The 20,693-nt window shown below is 44.2% G+C and overlaps 1 protein-coding gene across 2 annotated transcripts in view; it reads left to right on the top strand.

Annotated features, from left to right (window-relative positions):
- Window positions 1-19,733, top strand: part of cobl (cordon-bleu WH2 repeat protein) — a 751,655-nt gene extending 731,922 nt beyond the window's left edge. For both annotated transcript variants that reach the window (XM_070881173.1, XM_070881172.1), the window contains one exon: window positions 18,860-19,733. In XM_070881173.1, coding sequence (XP_070737274.1) covers window positions 18,860-18,949 — 90 coding nt within the window. In that variant the 3' untranslated portion in view covers window positions 18,950-19,733. The remainder of the gene's footprint in view (window positions 1-18,859) is intronic.
- The last annotated feature ends 960 nt before the right edge of the window (window positions 19,734-20,693 follow it).

Below are 20,693 nucleotides of genomic sequence, written 5' to 3'. Positions count from 1 at the left end.
ACCCGCACACACCTTCCAGGTTCCAGTGGCAGGAAGAAAATCGGACCTCAAGGCGACTTCCCACCTTCAGTGGCAGAACCCGAGGAGAAGAGGATCACAGCACTTGACATTGTGGATGGAAGAAAGATGGCGCCCAAAACACGAGGTGAGGCGCTGAAGCAAAAGGTGGCGGCGGCCGGACCACGAAGTGCAGCGCTGATGGAGCAACACATGGCACCAAGCAAAGAAGAGGATTGGGATAAAGATAGCAAATCTCTCTTAAAGGAGGCCCACAACTCACCACATTTAAAGGGACAGTTCCACACTCCCAATCAATGTAACAGCAACTGTGAGTTAGATGCAACATGTGTAATTGATGATCAGAGTTGTGTATATGCAATAAGCAAGGAAAAGTCGCGCAATTGCGATCGGAGCAACTGGTTATTTACAATAAGTAATGAAACGTTGTGCGATGTAGGATTTCAACTGCATACAGTCAATGCAGCGGGCAAACACCCATCGGGAGCACACAGGTCCAGCGAGCTACCCAATGCTGTAGCCTGTGTCCCTGGGACCAGAGTGATGCACCACGGAGTGTGGCCACAAGCAGCTAATATATACAAGCTGCAGAGCAAGCGATCTCAGGAGGGCAATGGCACCGGTATCGATACCCTGTCCCCGATTGGCTCCAACTCTCAGGCACCTGATGGCACCAACTGCCACGAGCCTGAAAGAGCAAACTGCGCTAAGGCGCAGCCCCCAGACCCTATCACCACCAAGGCTACATCCAGGAATGAAGGGTCACCCGCAACGGTTCTCCCAAATGGGACCGGGACCAGCCAGGATTCCAAACTAAATAACGCCCAGGCAAGCGAGTCAGCAGTTCCCTGTGCACTGCTAGACGACTGCTCCTCAGGGAGCAGCAGTGACCTGGGGCGCAAGGAGAGGACAGGGAGGTCACAGGCATCTGTGAACCTGCCTGATGCTAGAAGCACCAAGAGCAGGCAACTTGAGCCAGCCGGGTTCCCACTGCCAACACTGGGCACCGCCCTGCCACCAGACTATCTGGACACCATCCAGCAGTTCTGGCACTAGTTTGTTCTCCTGCACCGGTGCTGACCCCAGCACAGACTCCAAATATATTCCAAGTATGTACCTCACCTTTCAAATGTACTTACCTCACCACGGTACCACGAATGCAATAGTGTAAATGCAAATTTTTTTGGACTTGAATGTATATGAATGTAATAAGCCAACGGCACAATCTGTATGTGGGGGAGGCGGGTGGTGGCGGGGGTGGTGGCGGGAGAGAATGGAGTTGTCATGAACGCATAAACAGAAATCACCAGCAACTCTACTGCCAACGAAACACCACCTACTCACCCAAGATAGAAACAACCCTCCAAGGGTCAGCCAGACAGAGCAAAGCCCAGCGCACAGTCAATGCAAAGGCGATTTGCACTAAAGACTTGGGGGAGAGTAATGTCATGTATTCCTACATGGTTACTGCTTATACTATTACAAGGTGTGCCACTAGATGGTACTGCAGTGGGAGACTTGTAGGTTACCTGTACAGGTGTGCCAGGCCTAGTATAAAAGGCAGGCTACCATGTGTACTCCTCACTCTGGAGTTACATTAAATGGCCAAAGATCACTACAGTTCATAGAAACATAGACATAGAAACATAGAAAATAGGTGCAGGAGTAGGCCATTCAGCCGAGCCTGCACCACCATTCAATGGGTTCATGGCTGAACATGCAACTTCAGTACCCCATTCCTGCCTTCTCGCCATACCCCTTGATCCCCCTAGTAGTAAGGACTACATCTAACTCCTTTTTGAACATATTTAGTGAATTGGCCTCAACAACTTTCTGTGGTCGAGAATTCCACAGGTTCACCACTCTCTGGGTGAAGAAGGTTCTCCTCATCTTGGTCCTAAATGGCTTACCCCTTATCCTTAGACTGTGACCCCTGGTTCTGGACTTCCCCAACATTGGGAACATTCTTCCTGCATCTAACCTGTCTAAACCCGTCAGAATTTTAAACGTTTCTATGAGATCCCCTCTTATTCTTCTGAACTCCAGTGAATACAAGCCCAGTTGATCCACCCTTTCTTGATATGTCAGTCCCGCCATCCTGGGAATCAGTCTGGTGAACCTTCGCTGCACTCCCTCAATAACAAGAATGTCCTTCCTCAAGTTAGGAGACCAAAACTGTACACAATACTCCAGGTGTGGCCTCACCAAGGCCCTGTACAACTGTAGTAACACCTCCCTGCCCCTGTACTCAAATCCCCTCGCTATGAAGGCCAACATGCCATTTGCTTTCTTAACCGCCTGCTGTACCTGCATGCCAACCTTCAATGACTGATGTACCATGACACCCAGGTCTCGTTGCACCTCCCCTTTTCCTAATCTGTCACCATTCAGATAATAGTCTGACTCTCTGTTTTTACCACCAAAGTGGATAACCTCACATTTATCCACATTATACTTCATCTGTCATGCATTTGCCTACTCACCTAACCAATCCAAGTCACTCTGCAGCCTCATAGCATCCTCCTCGCAGCTCACACTGCCACCCAACTTAGTGTCATCCGCAAATTTGGAGATACTACATTTAATCCCCTCGTCTAAATCATTAATGTACAATGTAAACAGCCGGGGCCCAAGCACAGAACCTTCTGGCACCCCATTAGTCACTGCCTGCCATTCTGAAAAGTACCCATTTACTCCTACTCTTTGCTTCCTGTCTGACAACCAGTTCTCAGTCCACGTCAGCACACTACCCCTAATCCCTTATCTGCTTTAACTTTGCACATTAATCTCTTGTCTGGGACCTTGTCGAAAGCCTTCTGAAAGTCCAAATACACCACATCAACTGGTTCTCCCTTGTCCACTCTACTGGAAACATCCTCAAAAAATTCTAGAAGACTTGTCAAGCATGATTTCCCTTTCACAAATCCATGCTGACTTGGACCTATCATGTCACCTCTTTCCAAATGCACTGCAATGACATCCTTAATAATTGATTCCATCATTTTACCCACTACCGATGTCAGGCTGACCGGTCTATAATTCCCTGTTTTCTCTCTCCCTCCTTTTTTAAAAAGTGGGGTTACATTGGCTACCCTCCACTCCATAGGAACTGATCCAGAGTCTATGGAATGTTGGAAAATGACTGTCAATGCATCCGCTATTTCCAAGGCCACCTCCTTAAGTACTCTGGGAGACAGTCCATCAGGCCCTGGGGATTTATCGGCCTTCAATCCCATCAATTTCCCCAACACAATTTCCCGACTAATAAGGATTTCCCTCAGTTCCTCCTTCTTACTAGACCCTCTGACCCCTTTTATATCCGGAAGGTTGTTTGTGTCCTCCTTAGTGAATACCGAACCAAAGTACTTGTTCAATTGGTCTGCCATTTCTTTGTTCCCCGTTATGACTTCCCCTGATTCTGACTGCAGAGGACCTACGTTTCTCTTTAGCAACCTTTTTCTCTTTACATATCTATAGAAACTTTTGGAGTCCGTCTTAATGTTGCCTGCAAGCTTCCTCTCATACTCTATTTTCTCTGCCCTAATCAAACCCTTTGTCTTTCTTTGGTGAGTTCTAAATTTCTCCCAGTCCCCGGGTTCGCTGCTATTTCTGGCCAATTTGTATGCCACTTCCTTGGCTTTAATACTATCCCTGATTTCCCTTGATAGCCACGGTTGAGCCACCTTCCCTTTTTTATTTTTACGCCAGACGGGGATGTACAATTGTTGTAGTTCATCCATGCGGTCTCGAAATGTCTGCCATTGCCCATCTACAGTCAACCCTTTAAGTATCATTCGCCAATCTATCCTAGCCAATTCACGTCTCATACCTTCAAAGTCACCCTTTAAGTTCTGGACCATGGTCTCTGAATTAACTGTTTCATTCTCCATCCTAATGTAGAATTCCACCATATTATGATCACTCTTCCCCAAGGGGCAACACACAATGAGATTACTAATTAATCCTCTCTCATTACACAACACCCAGTCTAAGATGGCCTCCCCCCTAGTTGGTTCCTCAACATATTGGTCTAGAAAGCCATCCTTTATGCACTCCAGGAATTCCTCCTCCACTGTATTGCTTCCAGTTTGTTTAGCCCAATCTATATGCATATTAAAGTCACCCATGATAACTGCTGCACCTTTATTGCATGCACCCCTAATTCCCTGTTTGATGCCCTCCTCAACATCACTACTACTGTTTGGAGGTCTGTACACAACTCCACTTACGTTTTTTGCCCTTTGGTGTTCTGCAGCTCTACCCATATAGATTCCACATCATCCAAGCTAATGTCCTTCCTAACTATTGCATTACTCTCCTCTTTAACCAGCAATTCTACCCCACCTCCTTTTCCTTTTATTCTATTCTTCCTGAATGTTGAATACCCTTGGATGTTGAGTTCCCAGCCCTGATCATCCTGGAGCCACGTCTCTGTAATACCAATCACATCATATCTGTTAACATCTATTTGCACAGCTAATTCATCCACCTTATTACGGATACTCCTTGCATAAGACACAAAGCCTTCAGGCTTGTTTTTTTAACACCCTTTGTCCTTTTAGAATTATGATGTAGTGTGGCCCTTTTTGTTTCTTGCCTTTGTTTACTCAGCCTTGCACTATTGCTTTTTACCTTTCTACCATCTGTTTCTGACTCCATATTACTTCGCCCTATCTCGCTGCATAGGTTCCCATCCCCCTCCATATTAGTTTAAACACTCCCGAACTGCATTAGCAAATGTTACCCGAGAACATCAATTCCAGTCCTGCCCAAGTGCAGACCGTCCCTTTTGTACAGGTCCCACTTCCCCCCAGAACTGGTTCCAATGTCCCAGGAATTTGAATCCCTCCCTCTTGCACCACTGCTCAAGCCATGTATTTATTCTAACTATCCTGCTCCCTCTACTCTGATTAGCACGTGGCACTGGTAGCAATCCTACTTTTTAATTTAACTCCTAGCTCCCTAAATTCAGCTTGTAGGACCTCTTCCCGCTTCTTACTTATATCGTTGGTACCTACATGTACCACGACAACTGGCTGTTCACCCTCCCTCTCCAGAATGCTCTGCAGCCGCTCCGAAAAATCCTTGACCCTTGCACCAGGGAGGCAACATACCATCCTGGAGTCTCGGTTGCGGCTGCAGAAACTCCTGTCTATTCCCCTTACAATAGAGTCCCCTATCACTCGAGCTCTCCCACTCTTTTTCCCGCCCTTCTGTGCAGCAGAGCCACCCATGGTGCCATAAACCTGGCTGCTGGTGCCTTCCCCTGGTAAGTCATCTCCCCCAACAGTATCCAAAATGGTATATCTGTTTTGGAGGGAGATGACCGCAGGGGACTCGGTCATCCTGCTCTTGCCTTGTCTCTTGGTCACCCATTCACTATCTATCCTAACCCTTACCTGCAGTGTGACCAACTCACTAAATGTGCTATCCACAACATTCTCCGCATCGCGCATGCTCCAGAGTGAGTCCATCTGCAGCTCCAGTGCCTTCATGCGGTCTGTCAGGAGCTGCAGCTGGACACACTTCCCTCACACATAGTAGTCAGGGACACCGGAAGCATCCCTGACTTCCCACATAGCACAAGAGAAGCATGAGACGGGTCCGAGCTCTCCTGCCATGACTTAACCCTTAAATTAATTTACTTACTAAAATTTACTTAAGTACCAAACAGCTACTTAGTAGTTCGCTGCCAATTAAACCAATCTAAAAGTCAGTCTAAAAGAGAGTTATACTTACCAGTCAAACAGCCAACCACTCACCAGCTTGGCTGTGACGTCACCTCTCGATTTCGCACCCCTCTATCTTTGTCTGCAACTGGCTGGGCTGGTCTCTGGGCCTCCGTCTCCTACTCTCGCACTCCTTATCAGCTGCTCTAGTGTCAGCACTGATAGGAAAAACAAGACAAAACAGCACCTGCCACCCCCGCTTGCCCAAACTCACCCACTTACCAAACTCACAAATGCCACTCTATGCTACTGCACTGCGTGCTCTGCACGAGCTGCCTCTTTTTAAACTGTATCTAGGTCAGATGACTCACAACTGGTCAGTCGTTTACAGAACTGGTTTTAACTAGCTGCTAATTGTCTCCTACTGGAGAGTTTCCTTGTTTTTCTCCCAACTATTTAACTTTTCCCCTTTAAATTAAACTGCTACTTACTTAGAAGCTACTTCAAGCACAACACATTGTCTCGTGAAGTCATTATTAGAGCATCTGAAGACATAACAATTTTAGCCTTCATATTGATTGGACAAAGCAAATTAGCCAGGGTAGCCTTGAGGAGGAGTTCATACAGTGTATTCGGGATAGTTTCCTTGAACAGTATGTTGTGGAACCAACCAGGGAGCAGGCCATCTAAGATCTAGTACTGTGTAATGAGGCAGGATTAATCAATGATCTCATAGTAAAAGATCCTCTTGGAATGCGTGACCACAATATGATTGAATTTCAAATTCAGTTGGAGGGTGAGAAAGCTGGTTCTCAAACCAGGGTCCTAAGCTTAAATAAAGGAGACTACAAAGGTATGAGGACAGAGTTGGCTAAAGTGGACTGAGAAAATAGACGAAAGAATGGGATGGTTGATGAGCAGTCTCAACCAAAATATATCCCAATGAGAAGGAATGACTAAGAGAAGAAATAACCATCCATGGCTAACTTAGGAAATAAGGGAGGGTATCAAATTGAAAACAAAAGTATACAATGTGGCCAAGACTAGTGGGAGGCCAGAGGATTGGGAAATTTTTAAAAGCCAGCAGAGAACGACTAAAAAATAAGATTAAGAGAGGGAAGATAGATTGTGAAAGTAAAATAGCACGAAATATAAAAACAAATAGTAAGAGTTTCTACAGGTACATAAAAAGGAAAATAGTGGCTAAAGTAATTGTTGGTCCCCTGGAGGACGAGACTGGGGAATTAATAATGGAGAACAGGGAAATGGCAGAGACATTGATCAAATATTTTGTATCGGTTTTCACAGTAGAACATCCCAATAGTGGATAATCAAGGGGTTATAGATAGGGAGGAACTTAATACAATCACTATCACTGATGAAGTAGTACTCGGTAAAATAATGGGACTGAAGGCTGGCAAGTTCCCTAATACCTTACATCCTAGGGTCTAAAGAGAAATGGCTGCAGAATTAGTGGATGCTTTGGTTGTAATCGACCAAAATTCCCTGGATTTTGGGGCGGTCCCAGCAGATTGGAAAACCACAAATGTAACGCCCCTATTTAAAAAAGGAGGCAGATAAAAAGCAGGAAACGATAGACCAGTTAGCCTAACATCTGTCGTTGGGAAAATGCTGGAGCCCATTATTAAGGAAGTAGTAGCGGGACATTTGGAAAAACATGATTCAATCAAGCAGAGTCAGCATGGTTTTATGAAAGGGAAATCGTGTTTGACAAATTTGCTGGATTTCTTTGAGCATGTAATGAGCAGGATGGATAAGGGGGTACCAGTGAATGTGGTTTATTTGGATTTCCAGAAGGCATTCGATAAGGTGCCACATAAGAACATAAGAATTAGGAACAGGAGTAAGCCATCTAGCCCCTCGAGCCTGCTCCGCCATTCAACAAGATCATGGCTGATCTGGCCGTGGACTCAGTTCCACTTACCCGCCCACTCCCCGTAACCCTTAATTCCCTTATTGGTTAAAAGTCTATCTATCTGTGATTTGAATACATTCAATGAGCTAGCCTCAACTGCTTCCTTGGGCAGAGAATTCCACAGATTCACAACCCTCTAGGAGAAGAAATTCCTTCTCAACTCAGTTTTAAATTGGCTCCCCCGTATTTTGAAGCTGTGCACCCTAGTTCTAGTCTCCCCGACCTCTCTGCCTCTATCTTGTCTATCCCTTTCATTATTTTAAATGTTTCTATAAGATCACCCCTCATCCTTCTGAACTCCAATGAGTAAAGACCTAGACTACTCAATCTATCATCATAAGGTAACCCCCTCATCTCCGGAATCAGCCTAGTGAATCGTCTCTGTACCCCCTCCAAAGCTAGTATATCCTTCCTTAAGTAAGGTGGCCAAAACTGCATGCAGTACTCCAGGTGCGGCCTCACCAATACCCTGTACAGTTGCAGTAGGACCTCCCTGCTTTTGTACTCCATCCCTCTCGCAATGAAGGCCAACATTCCATTCGCCTTCCTGATTACCTGCTGCACCTGCAAACTAAATTTTTGGGATTCATGCACAAGGACCCCCAGGTCCCTCTGCACCGCAGCATGTTGTAATTTCTCCCCATTCAAATAATATTCCCTTTTACTGTTTTTTTCCAAGGTGGATGACCTCACATTTTCCGACATTATATTCCATCTGCCAAACCTTAGCCCATTCGCTTAACCTATCTAAATCTCTTTGCAGCCTCTCTGTGTCCTCTACACAACCCGCTTTCCCACTAATCTTTGTGTCATCTGCAAATTTTGTTACACTACACTCTGTCCCCTCTTCCAGGTCATCTCTGTATATTGTAAACATAAAAGGTTACTGCACAAGATAAAAGCTCACGGGGTTGGGAATAATATGGAGAGAGGATTGGTTAACTTAACAGAAAACAGAGAGTCGGGATAAATGGGTCATTTTACTGCCTTCAATATTTTCACCTTGTGTTATCTCCAGGATCTACTAAGAAAAGTCACGTCTGTCAGTGCATTGCTGCATAAAGCTGATGCCTTGTTTCTGAAGAACCAATAATTACATCCAGTTTTCCTGGACCTTTAGGATCAGCACATTTAAGCCATCAGGTTCTTCAGAATAATAGGATTTTCCAGAGTCTATGGCAACCATGGTTTTGCTGAAAAGGAGTGTCCCTACATGAAACATAAGGGCTTCTACTTAATTAGTGTGCAGCTTGTGTATAACTATTTGTAGCAGATCGTGCAAGTCACAGCTAAATTTCCAGGAAGCACTCATATGTCTGCACACCAGTTTTCTATTTCACCACTCTTGAATTCACAGATAGAGAAGGGCTGGTTCTTGGAGGATCAAGGATCTTAGTTCATTATTTCTCTTCAACATCCATATACACAAGCCCGGGGCCATCATAAAATTACAAGTGGTATTGTGAAGCAGTGCTTCTAGTGCCTGGTCAGAACAATACTGCATTACCAGCCAATCAAAGTATCCAAGATCATTGTGGTTTGTTGCATTTTGCGCATCACCATAGAATGGCATCCACTTGGAGGACCTGCACATTACACCAATCTTGACGAGGCCAAAGAAGCACGCTGTTTGCTAGAGATTGGGCAGACCCTAATTCAGGAGACTTTTTCCTGAACAGAATAAACCTTGCCTTCCCATTCCAAACACCATCTTCCTTGTCCCCTGATGATAAATAAGAATCCCCAACAGTCCACCACCCACCCTCATCACCATTCCTCTTCACACAATTTATGGCCTGAATGTTAATAGCTTGGCAGGTTGGGAGCCGGCGAGGGGCTTTGGTGGCAGACGAGAAACGCGGAACAATTGATTTGCACATGTGGTAGGGCCTGATTTGCATGGGAAACCTCTGTTTCTCACCCACAACCAACCAGTTGAGAAGCTGGCTGGCTGCGGGTAGGTAAGCCTGCAGCACTCTGTTCGGATACAGATCGGGGGGGCGGAGGAAAAGGGAGGGAGGCTGGAGAACAAGGAGGTGGTCCGAAGCTGCAGATTGAGGGCTGGAGGAGAAGAGGGGGTTCCAGAGCAGCAGATCGAGGGCTGGAGAAGAAGAGGCCTGGGCGGGGTGGGGTGGGGGGGTGGGTGGCAATCGGAGGCCCGGGGAGGGGGTCTTTAATTGCAGGGGGTGAGGTAGGCAGGGGTGCTGGATCCAATATGTACGTGTAAATGCATTTGCCTCCTGGATCTAGCAGTGCTCGCCTTACTTTAGCTGGCGGGTTTCACGAGGCCTGTAAAACCTGACCAGCCAGAGTTAAATTTAAAATGGAGGTTAAATCTGAGGCCATGCCAGCCTCATTATAATATTTAACTGGACAACCCATCTCCTGGAGCGGGTTGGCTGCCCGCCTCCCCCTCCCCATCCTGCCTTTATTAAAACCAAAAGTGAGTGGGTTGGAGGTGGCTTCTGGTCGCGATTCAGATTTTTTACACTTTAACTTCCCACCCTACCCCAACCCACCTGTTTTTTGGGTTAAAATTCCCCTGCATATCTCAACCTCTGCAATGAAACTCAGCTAACTGGGCAACTGCTGTGACTGAATCATGTATTGAGGAAATAGTTAACTGTCTCTGAACCTAGTGCCTGCTACATCGGAACATAAGAAATAGAAGCAGGAGTAGGCCATTTGGCCCTCGAGCCTGCTCCGCTATTTAATAAGATCATGGCTGATCTGACCTTGGCCTCAGCTCCACTTCCCTGCCCACTCCCCATAACTCTTCACTCCCTTATCTTTCAAAAATCTATCTACACCATAAATATATTCAATGACCCAGCCTCCACACCTCTGTGGGGAAGAGAATTCCCCAGATTTACGACCCTCTGAGAGAAGAAATTCCTCCTCATCTCAGTGCTAAATGGATGACCCCTTATTCTTAAACTATGCTCTCTAGTTATAGAATACCCCACAAGTGGAAACATCCTCTCTGCATCTACAGTATCTTATATGTTTCAATAAGATCACCTCTCATTCTTCTAAACTCCAATGAGTATAGGCCCAACCTGCTCAACTTTTCCTCATAGGTCAACCCCTTCATTTCAGGAATCAACCTCGTGAACCTTCTCTGAACTGCCTCCAGGTATATTCCTCTTTAAATAAGGAGACCCAAACTGTATGCAGTACTCTAGGTGTGGTCTCACCAATACCCTGAACAGTTGTAGCAGGACTTCTCTGCTTTTATACTCCACCCCCCTTGCAATAAAGGCCAACATTCCATTTGCTTTCCTGATTACTTGCTGTACCTGCATACTAACTTTTTGTGTTTCATGCACAAGGACCCCCAGGTCCCTCTGTACTGCAGCATTTTATAATGTCTCTCCATTTAAATAATTTGCATTTTTTTTTTCCTGCCAAAGTGAATAACCTCACATTTTCCCACATTATATTCCATCTGCCAAATATTTGCCCACTCACTTAGCCTGTCTATATCGCTTTGTAGATTATTTGTGTCCTTCTCACAACTTGCTTTCCCACCCATCTTTGTATCATCAGCAAACTTGGTTACATTACACTCAGTTTCTTCATCCAAGTCATTAATATCGATTGTAAATAGTTGAAGCCCCAACACTGATCCCTGTGGCACCTCACTAGTTACCGTTTGCCAACCAGACTATGACCCATTTATCCTGACTCTCTGTTTTCTGTTAGTTAGCCAATCCTCTATCCATGCTAATATATTACCCCCAACCCCGTGAGCTCTTAACTTGGGCAATAACCTTTTATGTGACACCTTATCGAATACCTTCTGGAAATCCAAATACACCACATCCTCAAAGAACTGCCATGGTACTTGCTACTATGAGTTGTGTGACGAATCTAAATGAGACAGAAGGAGACACTCCTGGCCTTCGCACCTTGCTGGCTTGCGCCAGAGCATTCCACGAATCAGTGTTTGAAGTGGCCTGGCAGCAGGTTGAAAACTGGCTTGAAATTGAGTCGTAATCTTTTTAAACATTTGTTTAATTCTTGGGCCTGGAGCCCAGAAGGCGCCAAGGCTAATGGATAGGGTTGCTTCTCTTAGTAATATAGAAAGTAAAGGATGGTATCAAATTGAAAACAAAGGCATACAATGTTGCGAAGATTCGTGAAAGGCCAGGGGATTGGGACATTTTTCGAAACCAGCAAAAAATGACTAAAAAAATAATAAAGAGCGAGAAGATAGATTGAAAGTAAACTAGCAAGAAATATTAAAACCGACAGTAAGAGCTTCTACAGGTATATAAAAAGGAAGAGAGTAGCTATACTAAACGTTGGTCCCTTAGAGGATGTGACTGAGAAATTAATGGGAGACAGGGAAATGGCAGAGACTTTGAACAAATATTTTGTATCGGTTTTCACGGTAGAAGACACTAAAAGCATCCCAATAATTGATAAGGGGCTATTGGGAGAGGGGAACTTAAAACAATCACTATCATTAGAGTAAAAGTACTAGGCAAACTAATGGAACAAGTCCCCTGGACCTGATGGCCTGCATTCTAGGGTCTCAAAAGAGGTGGCTACAGAGATAGTGGATGTATTGGTTGTAATCTACCAAAATTCCCTGGATTCTGGAGAGGTCCCAGCGGATTGCAAAACCGCAAATGTAATGCCCCTATTTAAGAAGGGAGGGAGGCAGAAAGCTGGAAACTACAGACCAGCTAGCCTAACATCTGCCATTGGGAAAAGGCTGGATTTTATTATTAAGGAGGTAGTAGCAGGACATTTAGAAAATCATAACAGTAAAGCATGGTTTTATGAAAGGGAAATCATGTTTGACAAATTTGCTGGAGTTCTTTGAGGATGTAACAAGCAGGTTGAATAAAGGGGACCAGTAGATGTTGTGTATTTGAATTTCTAGAAGGCTTTGATAAGGTGCCACATAAGAGCTAATGGGGTTGGGGTAATATATTAGCATGGATAGAGGATTGGCTAACTCGGGATAAATGGGGTCATTTTCAGGTTGGCAAACTGTAACCAGTGGGGTGCCACAGGGATCAGTGCTGGGGCCTCAACGACTTACAATCTATATTAATGACTTGGCTGAAGGGACCGAGTGTAATGTAGCCAAATTTGCCGATGATACAAAGACATGGGAAAGCAAGTTGTGAGGAAGATGCAAATAGTATTCAAAGGGATATAGATAGGCTAAGTGAGAGAGCAAAAATTTGGCAGATGGAGTATAATGTGGGAAAATGTGAGGTTATCCACTTTGGTAGGAAAAATAAAAAAGCAAATTATTATTTAAATGGAGAGAGATTACAAAATGCTGCGGTACAGGGGGATCTGGGAGTCCTTGTACATGAAACACAAAAAGTTCACATGCAGGTACAGCAAGTAATTTGGAAGACAAATGGAATGTTGGCCTTTATTGCAAGGGGGATAGAGTATAAAAGTAGGGAAGTCTTGTTACAACTGCGTACAGTTTAGATCTCCTTATTTAAGGAGGGATATACTTGCATTTGAGGCAATTCAGAGAAGGTTCAAGAGGTTGATTCCTGAGATGAAGGGATTGTCTTCCGAAGAAAGATTGAGCAGGTTGGACCTATACTCATTGGAGTTTAGAAGAATGAGAGTTGATCTTATTGAAACATATAAGATTCTGTGGGGGGGCCTTACAGGGTAAATGTAGAGAAGATGTTTCCCCTTTTGGAGGAATCTAGAACTAGGTGGCATAGTTTCAGAATAAAGGATCGCCCATTTAAAATGGAGATGAGGAGGAATTTCTTCTTTCAGAGGGTCGTGAATCTTTGGAATTCTCTACCGCAGAGAACTGTGGAGGCTGGGTCATTGAATATATTTAAGGTGGAGATAGACAGATATTTGAACGATAAGGGAGTCAAGGGTTATGGGGAATGGGCAGGGAAGTGGAGTTGAGGCCAAGATCAGATCAGCCATGATCTTATTGAATGGCGGAGCAGGCTCGAGGGGCTAAATGGCCTACTCCTGCTCCCATTTCTTATGTTCTTACGGTCTTCCGCTGTCATTTCCCAGTGCAAGGCCCTGTGAGGAGACAGACCTGCACCAGGGATGCGATTAGAGTTTCCTTCAGTATCTTAATATTTTTTAATGTTTAGTTCAGAATGATAGTAGAGAAAGACTGCTCCTAGAATATCTCCAATAATTCCAATTGGTGTATAATGTAACCACTTGTTTGATAACCAGATGGGGATTGTTTACACAGCTGGGTGCTTCTCATCTGAAGCTGATTATTAACTAATTTATCAATATGAATTGAGACATGTTACTACAGTCTGACCTTGAGCTTTTAGTATTAAATAAATTGTGTTTTGCCATGATGTCTTTCAGCAGATGTCAGACAGTTTGTCTGACAAAAAGGAGTCGATTTTAACCTGGATCAGGTTTTGAGTGGGTGGAGCAACGCGCGAGAGCAAAACGCACTCACTGACCTCGATGTCAGGTCCAGGTATTTTAAATCCCGGACCTAATTTAATTTGACTGGCAGGTTTCCCATCCGATGGCATCGGGAATGGGAAGCCTGCCACTTTCTGAACATAATTTTCAGTGGGCCTGCAGAGTCTTATTTCAAGTGGGAATGCACCTCTTAAAGGAAGATTGCATTCACTTTACTGATATTGCTGTCTATTACTGCTGCAATGTGTAAGATGAGTCAGATGCAAGTGTGCAGATTTCCTGAAGACTCACTGAAGATCCTTGTGGAAGAGGTGAGGGCAAGCAGCAAAGAAAAATACCCAAATGGAAGTTCACCAGGCCTGGAGAAAGATAGCTGAGGTTATCGGCTCCAGGAGCTTCACCCCAGAGCCTGAGTTCAATACAGAAAATATTTAAATTACCTGACGAGCAGAAAGGGTGAGTACTGCTCTTCATTTCTCCATTTCTCCGTAATAACTGGCAACAGTCTTTCCCCTCCATTCCCCCAGCACTCTTAACAATTCCCTCCCCTGCATGGCGTCTTTCTCTGGACATCACATGAACACACTATATGAGCTCATTCTTAGTCCTTGCTTGTTGCCTTCACAGCAACCACTAACAACATTCTCTTTTCACATGGTAGTTAATCCAGAACTCCTCTCATGAATCCTTTCTCGCTTCACACTCCAGCCACTTGCTTTCCATTTAGTACATCTCCATCTTGCTTCTTTTCTCTCAGTATATGCACATGAAGCAGAAACTCCGCACATGTGCAATCTCCTTTTCAGTCGATACTGACTAACTCTCACCCTCTCTTTCTGTAGAGCACAATGCACAACACAAGGGAGAGGAATAAGACTGGGGGAGGAACACCCAGCATCATCATCCTCTCCCAGCTGAAGCAGCAATCTCTCAATCAGAAACCCCTTCAGAGCTGTCTTCATTGGGGACTTTTTGAGGATGAAGGCCTATCTGAACAGGATTTCTGACTATTATTTGTACTTCATCTCAGAAAAACACACATTCAACTCTTTTGACAACATAAAACTACATTGTGAAGTCAATCATCTGCTATTCTGGAGTGCACCAGTGCCAGGCTAACTCTTGTCCCTTTTCTCTTTCTTCTAGGTCATTCTCAGCAACAAGACCCTGCAGAACAGACCTCCAAGGAGGAAAATCATTCTGAGGAGGCACCATCATGCGTTTCACCCTCCCAACCCCTGTGAGACAATTAGTTACAGGGATCAGCATGTGGTGTGCGCCCAGCACAACTGGCAGGGACAGCCCAGGAGATGGTTCACCACAGGGCGAAGTCCTTTCTCAGCTCTGCTGAGGGAACACCGAGGTGCGGACTTCAGGGGCCCAGCTGTGCCTCACACGAGCAGTTATACAAGGCACTGGAAGGCCTGCAAAGAGTTTCAGCTCCATGGGCGAAAGTATGGAGAATTCTGCTTAAGCTAGTATGGAGTCATCTCGCATGGTATCACCATTCTTCAGTCTATCATGGACCATCTGGTCAGCTCCAGGGTTGCTTCTGCTCTGCTCCCACAACAGGAGTCACTGTTACCAGCCTTTGCAGCTTTGGTAGAAGCTAACGGCTAATATCTGGACTCTGGGCTCCACATTGAAAAGACTAGTGGTCTGAATACATTGGGGCTTTCAAGGCATCAATCATCTCCTGCAGTCTGCTCTCCTGCTGGTCAGTGGGTGTGAGCCTGAGCCCTGTGGGAGAGAGAGGCAGTGGTGCAACGAGTGCAGTACGTGTTGTGCTCTGTCTAGATGTTAACATAACTGCTCTTTTGCCACTCCTTTAACTAGCGCATGCCATGATGCCAGGAAGCTAGTTGGGCCAGGATTCCCTGGCAACAGCCTAATTGCTGCAACCTGCAACCGGGCCCTCACAGGTACAAGCACCCAGAAGTTGCCATCCACGAGCATCTCAAAGGTCGCAACATGAGTGAGCGCTACCTTTCACCAGCTTTGCTGAAGCCACTGGAGGAGCACCTCGTAAGCAATGTTTCCACGGCCGCGCAGCGCTCTGCAGCTCCCGCACAGCCGGCTCACCAGCCTTTAAATAGGCATTTTTAATGGCCGTGCACCCAAAAAAAAAGTAAAGGGAACATTATTCATAAGAGTAGTTGAGTTAGTTACCCTTTTTTTTAAAAAAAGGACTGGGTGGACACTTAAGCGAGAGATGAATTCAAAGCAATTATTGTGTTAGCCATTAAATTTTATCACAATTAGTCTGCGATATCTTTTCATAGCTTCTGAAACTGTATTGTCAGTATGTCATTCATAGAAAAGTTGGCTGAATGGTTTCTATAGGGGTGAAGTTTGTCTGGATGGTAGCGCAATACGTCCTCCTTCAATACTTCTCCCTTGTCTTCATCAGATGATGACGTTTCCTGTTGCTCTGCCTTCTCCCAATGCAATCCTCTCTTTATTGCCATGTTGTGCAACATGCAGCACACAACAATAATGTGACAGACTTTGTGTGGGGCACATTGTAGGAATCCCCCAGACCTATCCACGCACCTAAACCTTTGCTTCAAGTGTGCTCAATTATGTTCCATTTGGTGCCATGGCTGTAATTGTACCTGAGCTGTTGAGGTGTGGTTGTGAATGGCTGTCATCAGCCATGTGTGGAAGGCATAGCCCTTAACACCAAGCAGTCATCCTCTTCCATTCCTAGAATGGTAGAATAGTAGGGATATAGACAAATGTCACAGGATTAAGATGTCGTGACAGCTCCCTGAGGAGCTGGCAGAGACTTGCATGATCCTTCTGCGCTGATCACACACCAGCTTTTGACAAAAGCTACTGGCTTGTCCTCTGGTGCCTTGATGGCTACATGACTCTAGCCGATAACAACCTGGAAATAAGGGAGGCTAATTATTGCAGAAAATCCTAGAACACTCTCATTTTGGATGTTGCCATCCATGGGAAAGGTAATGTATTGCCTTGGAACTATGCACTTTAGACTGGGAGATGCAAGTGATGTCCACAGTAACAGCCTGGAAGATGAAGGGCAGTGGTGGCTTTAATAGCCACTGACAAAGCATGGCCACCTCGGCCAGCTGGCAGCAGGTCTTGTTGCAGGAGGTTCCATAGATCAACAGCAGCCTGCCTGGTGAATGAAGTGCAGCATCCTGATGCAGTGCTCCTCGATCATATCCAGGAAGGTGACTCAGCCTATAGACCTTGTGGACTGGGTAAGCTTTCTACGAGCAGCCCTCCTTCACTTTCTGTCTTCCAACAGGATTACTTGCTTTTCTTTGTGGTTGTTGAGGCTCTTCCTCCAACTGTACCCCCATCCAAAGTAATTAAGCAAAAATGGCACCCCTGATAAGCTGTGAGAACTTAATCAGGTGAATACGGCAACAAAAAGACAGAAACAAGCAATGTCCTCACTCAAAAAGCCCTTGGAAATCCACAAAGCACAATAGAACACAGATCCCTATGATCTGAGTGCCAGCAGCCTCCATGCACCTAAGCCTAAATATTGCTTCCTGTAAGTCAGTCAGTGCCTGAAGCCAATCCTGCAATATTTTACTAAGTGAGTTGGCTGCTGGACAGATTTCTGACCGCCCAGATAAAGTTGTGTCAGCGTCTTAATGATATCGAATGACCCTGATTTGCTTGCATTTATGAGGCAATCACCTGCATTTGGCGGGCATCTCAGCCACCTAAATGTAGTGGCCAGAAGGATTATAACGGGAATGGAGCAGTAAGTCAAAATGCTCGGTTTTGTCCGTTTCCATCAGGCGAAGTGAGTTCAAATTGACCCCCAAATCCTACATAAATTAAAATTCCACCAGCTCAACATCAAAAGTACTGAAGCAATTTGTTTGGCCACTGCCACAAAATCCATTCTCTTGTCACTAATTCCATGGTTACTTGCTCAAATTGAATCTTGCTGTCATGTTTGACCTCGAGTTGAGTTTTAAACCCCACACTCTATCACCAGGACAGCTTACTTACATCTCCCGACCATTTCCCTCCTCCAATCCAACCGCATCACCTTTGTGGCTGAAACCCTTGTAAATGCCTGAGTCACCCCGGAACACAACCACTTTTAACACTGTCCTTGGTGGTCTCCCATCCCCTTTCCTCCATAAACACCAACTTGTCCAAAGCTCTGTTACACGAATCCTGTCCCACTCGTTCATCACCCACGTTCTTACTTACATTGAATTCCTGCCTAAAATGCACAAATTCAAAATCATTGTCTTAGTCTATAATTCCCTCCACAGCCTTTCACATCTATCTCTGCAATATCTTCCAGTCGCATCTCCTGAATGCTCTGTTCCTGACTTTGATCTTCAAGCATAGTCTCTTCCTTTGCCCCACCATTTGTGGTAAAGCCTTCAAATGCCCTGGACATACTATTTGGAACACCCTCATTTGCCTCTCCACCTTCTAAAACCTTCACAAGGTGCCTCTCTGTAATATGTTGCATCTCTAATGTTTTCCAGTTCTGATGAAGGGTCATCGACCTGAAATGTTTTTCTCTCTCCACAGATGCTGCCTGACCTGCTGAGTATTTCCAGCATTTTCTGTTTTTATTTCAGATATCCAGCATCCGCAGTATTTTGCTTTTAGCTCTCTTGAACAAATGTTTTGGTTACCTCTCCTGATCTTGCATCCTTGCTTAGCATCCATTTGCCTTATCCCTATTTGTGAAGCATTAGTTTACACTAAAGGCACTATATAAATGGAAATTGTTATTGATGTGATTCTCCTGTTGCACTTAAATACAAAAACATTGTATTGTTACTGTACTGTTATTTTAAGCTTATTTCTATTTTAGGTCTCTGTTCACTCAAATACAATGCAAATCAATGGAAGGACAAGTTCTGTACAAACATCAAGCTGCTGGACCCCATCCATTTCTTCATGAGCAATTTTGGAAATAATTGTGTGATGACCTTAAATTCTCAATGAGAACATTAATTGTAAGACAACATAGAGGAAATGAAGGAAATCATTTTATTGCACTCCTATATGTGACAGTTCTGCATAATCTGGTCCTTTCTTTATTGTGCATGTTAGCAAATGCAGATATATTTTAAGTAGAACTCATTATCGAAACTAAGCATGAATACCAATGTATTGCTAATACTATAGACACAACCATTGTTGAGAATCCCTTGTAAGCAGCCGGATCTCTTTGTTCATTTATACATAGTGAATGTTCTAAAATAACTTTTCAAGAGCTGAAGTGATTTCCAAACAAAAGCTCTCAAAATATTATTAAATGATACTTCTGAACATAGGTTTGTACTAACTGTGCCAAAATCTATGTTTTTTTAAATCCTGCAAATGCAGACTTGCCATTGAAGTGAAATATTATTTGGGCATGTAATTCAAAGTATTTGCTTTGCCAGTATTTACCAAGTATATAATGTAAACTATAACATACATTTTGTAAATTCTGATATATTTGGTGATCTGTCTTTGTATCTAATTATCTAGAATAATTGATATTTTCTTTTGACAAAATGGGAATCTAAATTGTAGTCCTATAAATTTGCATTGATGGAACTATTTTTCTATATATAGTATATATGATTGCTTGCTGGTAACACAAGGAACAATAGATATGATTTAACAGTTTCTGAAGAGAAAAAGATGTAGCTGATTTCTGTATAATGTTTGTATATATGTATTACAAAATGCAACTTGTGCCATAATTGAAAATTGATATGATTAATAACATGTCCATTGACTTAATACAGAATTTTTGTTTTTATTGTATATTCTTACTTTAATAACTTTTTGAAATGTTTTAATTATAGCTATGCACAAAGCAAAAAAAGCAATACATTAACATTCTGTATATGATAAATTAAAATGACCACTTAGGACATCCTCCATCGTGTCGTGTGGCACTACCACCGTGCTAAATGGAATAGAGTAAAACAGATATAGCAGCTGAAAAACTTTCATCCTTGAGTTGCTGTGAGCCATCAGCAGCAGCAGAATTGTATACCACCATAACCTGTAACCTCATGGCCCAACATATCCATCAGCATCAAGCCACATGACCAACACTGGTTCAAGGAATAGTGTAGAAGAGCATGCTGGTAGCAGTATCAGGCATACCTGAAAATGAGATGCCAACCTGGTGTAGCTACAACACCTGTATTCTAAACAGTGAAAGCAGCATGCTATCAACAGAGCTAAGAAATCCCACTACTACCAGATCTGGTCAAAGTCTGTAACCCTGCCACGTGCAATCATACATGATGGTGCATAATTAACCAACGAACGGGAAGAGGAGGGTCCATGAACATGCCCATCCTCAACGATGGCAGAACCGCAACATGAGTGCAAAAGACAATGCTGAAGCATTTGAAACCATCTTCAACCAGAAATGCAGATGGATGATCCGTTTCAGCCTCCCCTAAGGGCCCCTTATCACAGAAGCCAATCTTCATCCAATTCGATTCACTCCACGTGGCATCAAGAACCAGGTAAGTATACTGGACACATAACTTTGAACACCTCTATTAAATCTCCCCTCAACCTTTTCAGTTCTGAGGAGAATAATCCCAGCTTCTCTAGTCTTTCCACATAACTAAAGTCCCTCATCCCTGGTATCATTCTGTTAAATCTCTTCTGCGCCCTTTCCAAGACCTTTC

Source organism: Pristiophorus japonicus, chromosome 5 (assembly GCF_044704955.1).
Source record: "Pristiophorus japonicus isolate sPriJap1 chromosome 5, sPriJap1.hap1, whole genome shotgun sequence".
Taxonomy (NCBI): Eukaryota; Metazoa; Chordata; class Chondrichthyes; family Pristiophoridae; genus Pristiophorus; species Pristiophorus japonicus.
Note: the sequence above shows the minus strand (reverse complement) of the source record. Positions and strands in the feature narration are given on the sequence as shown.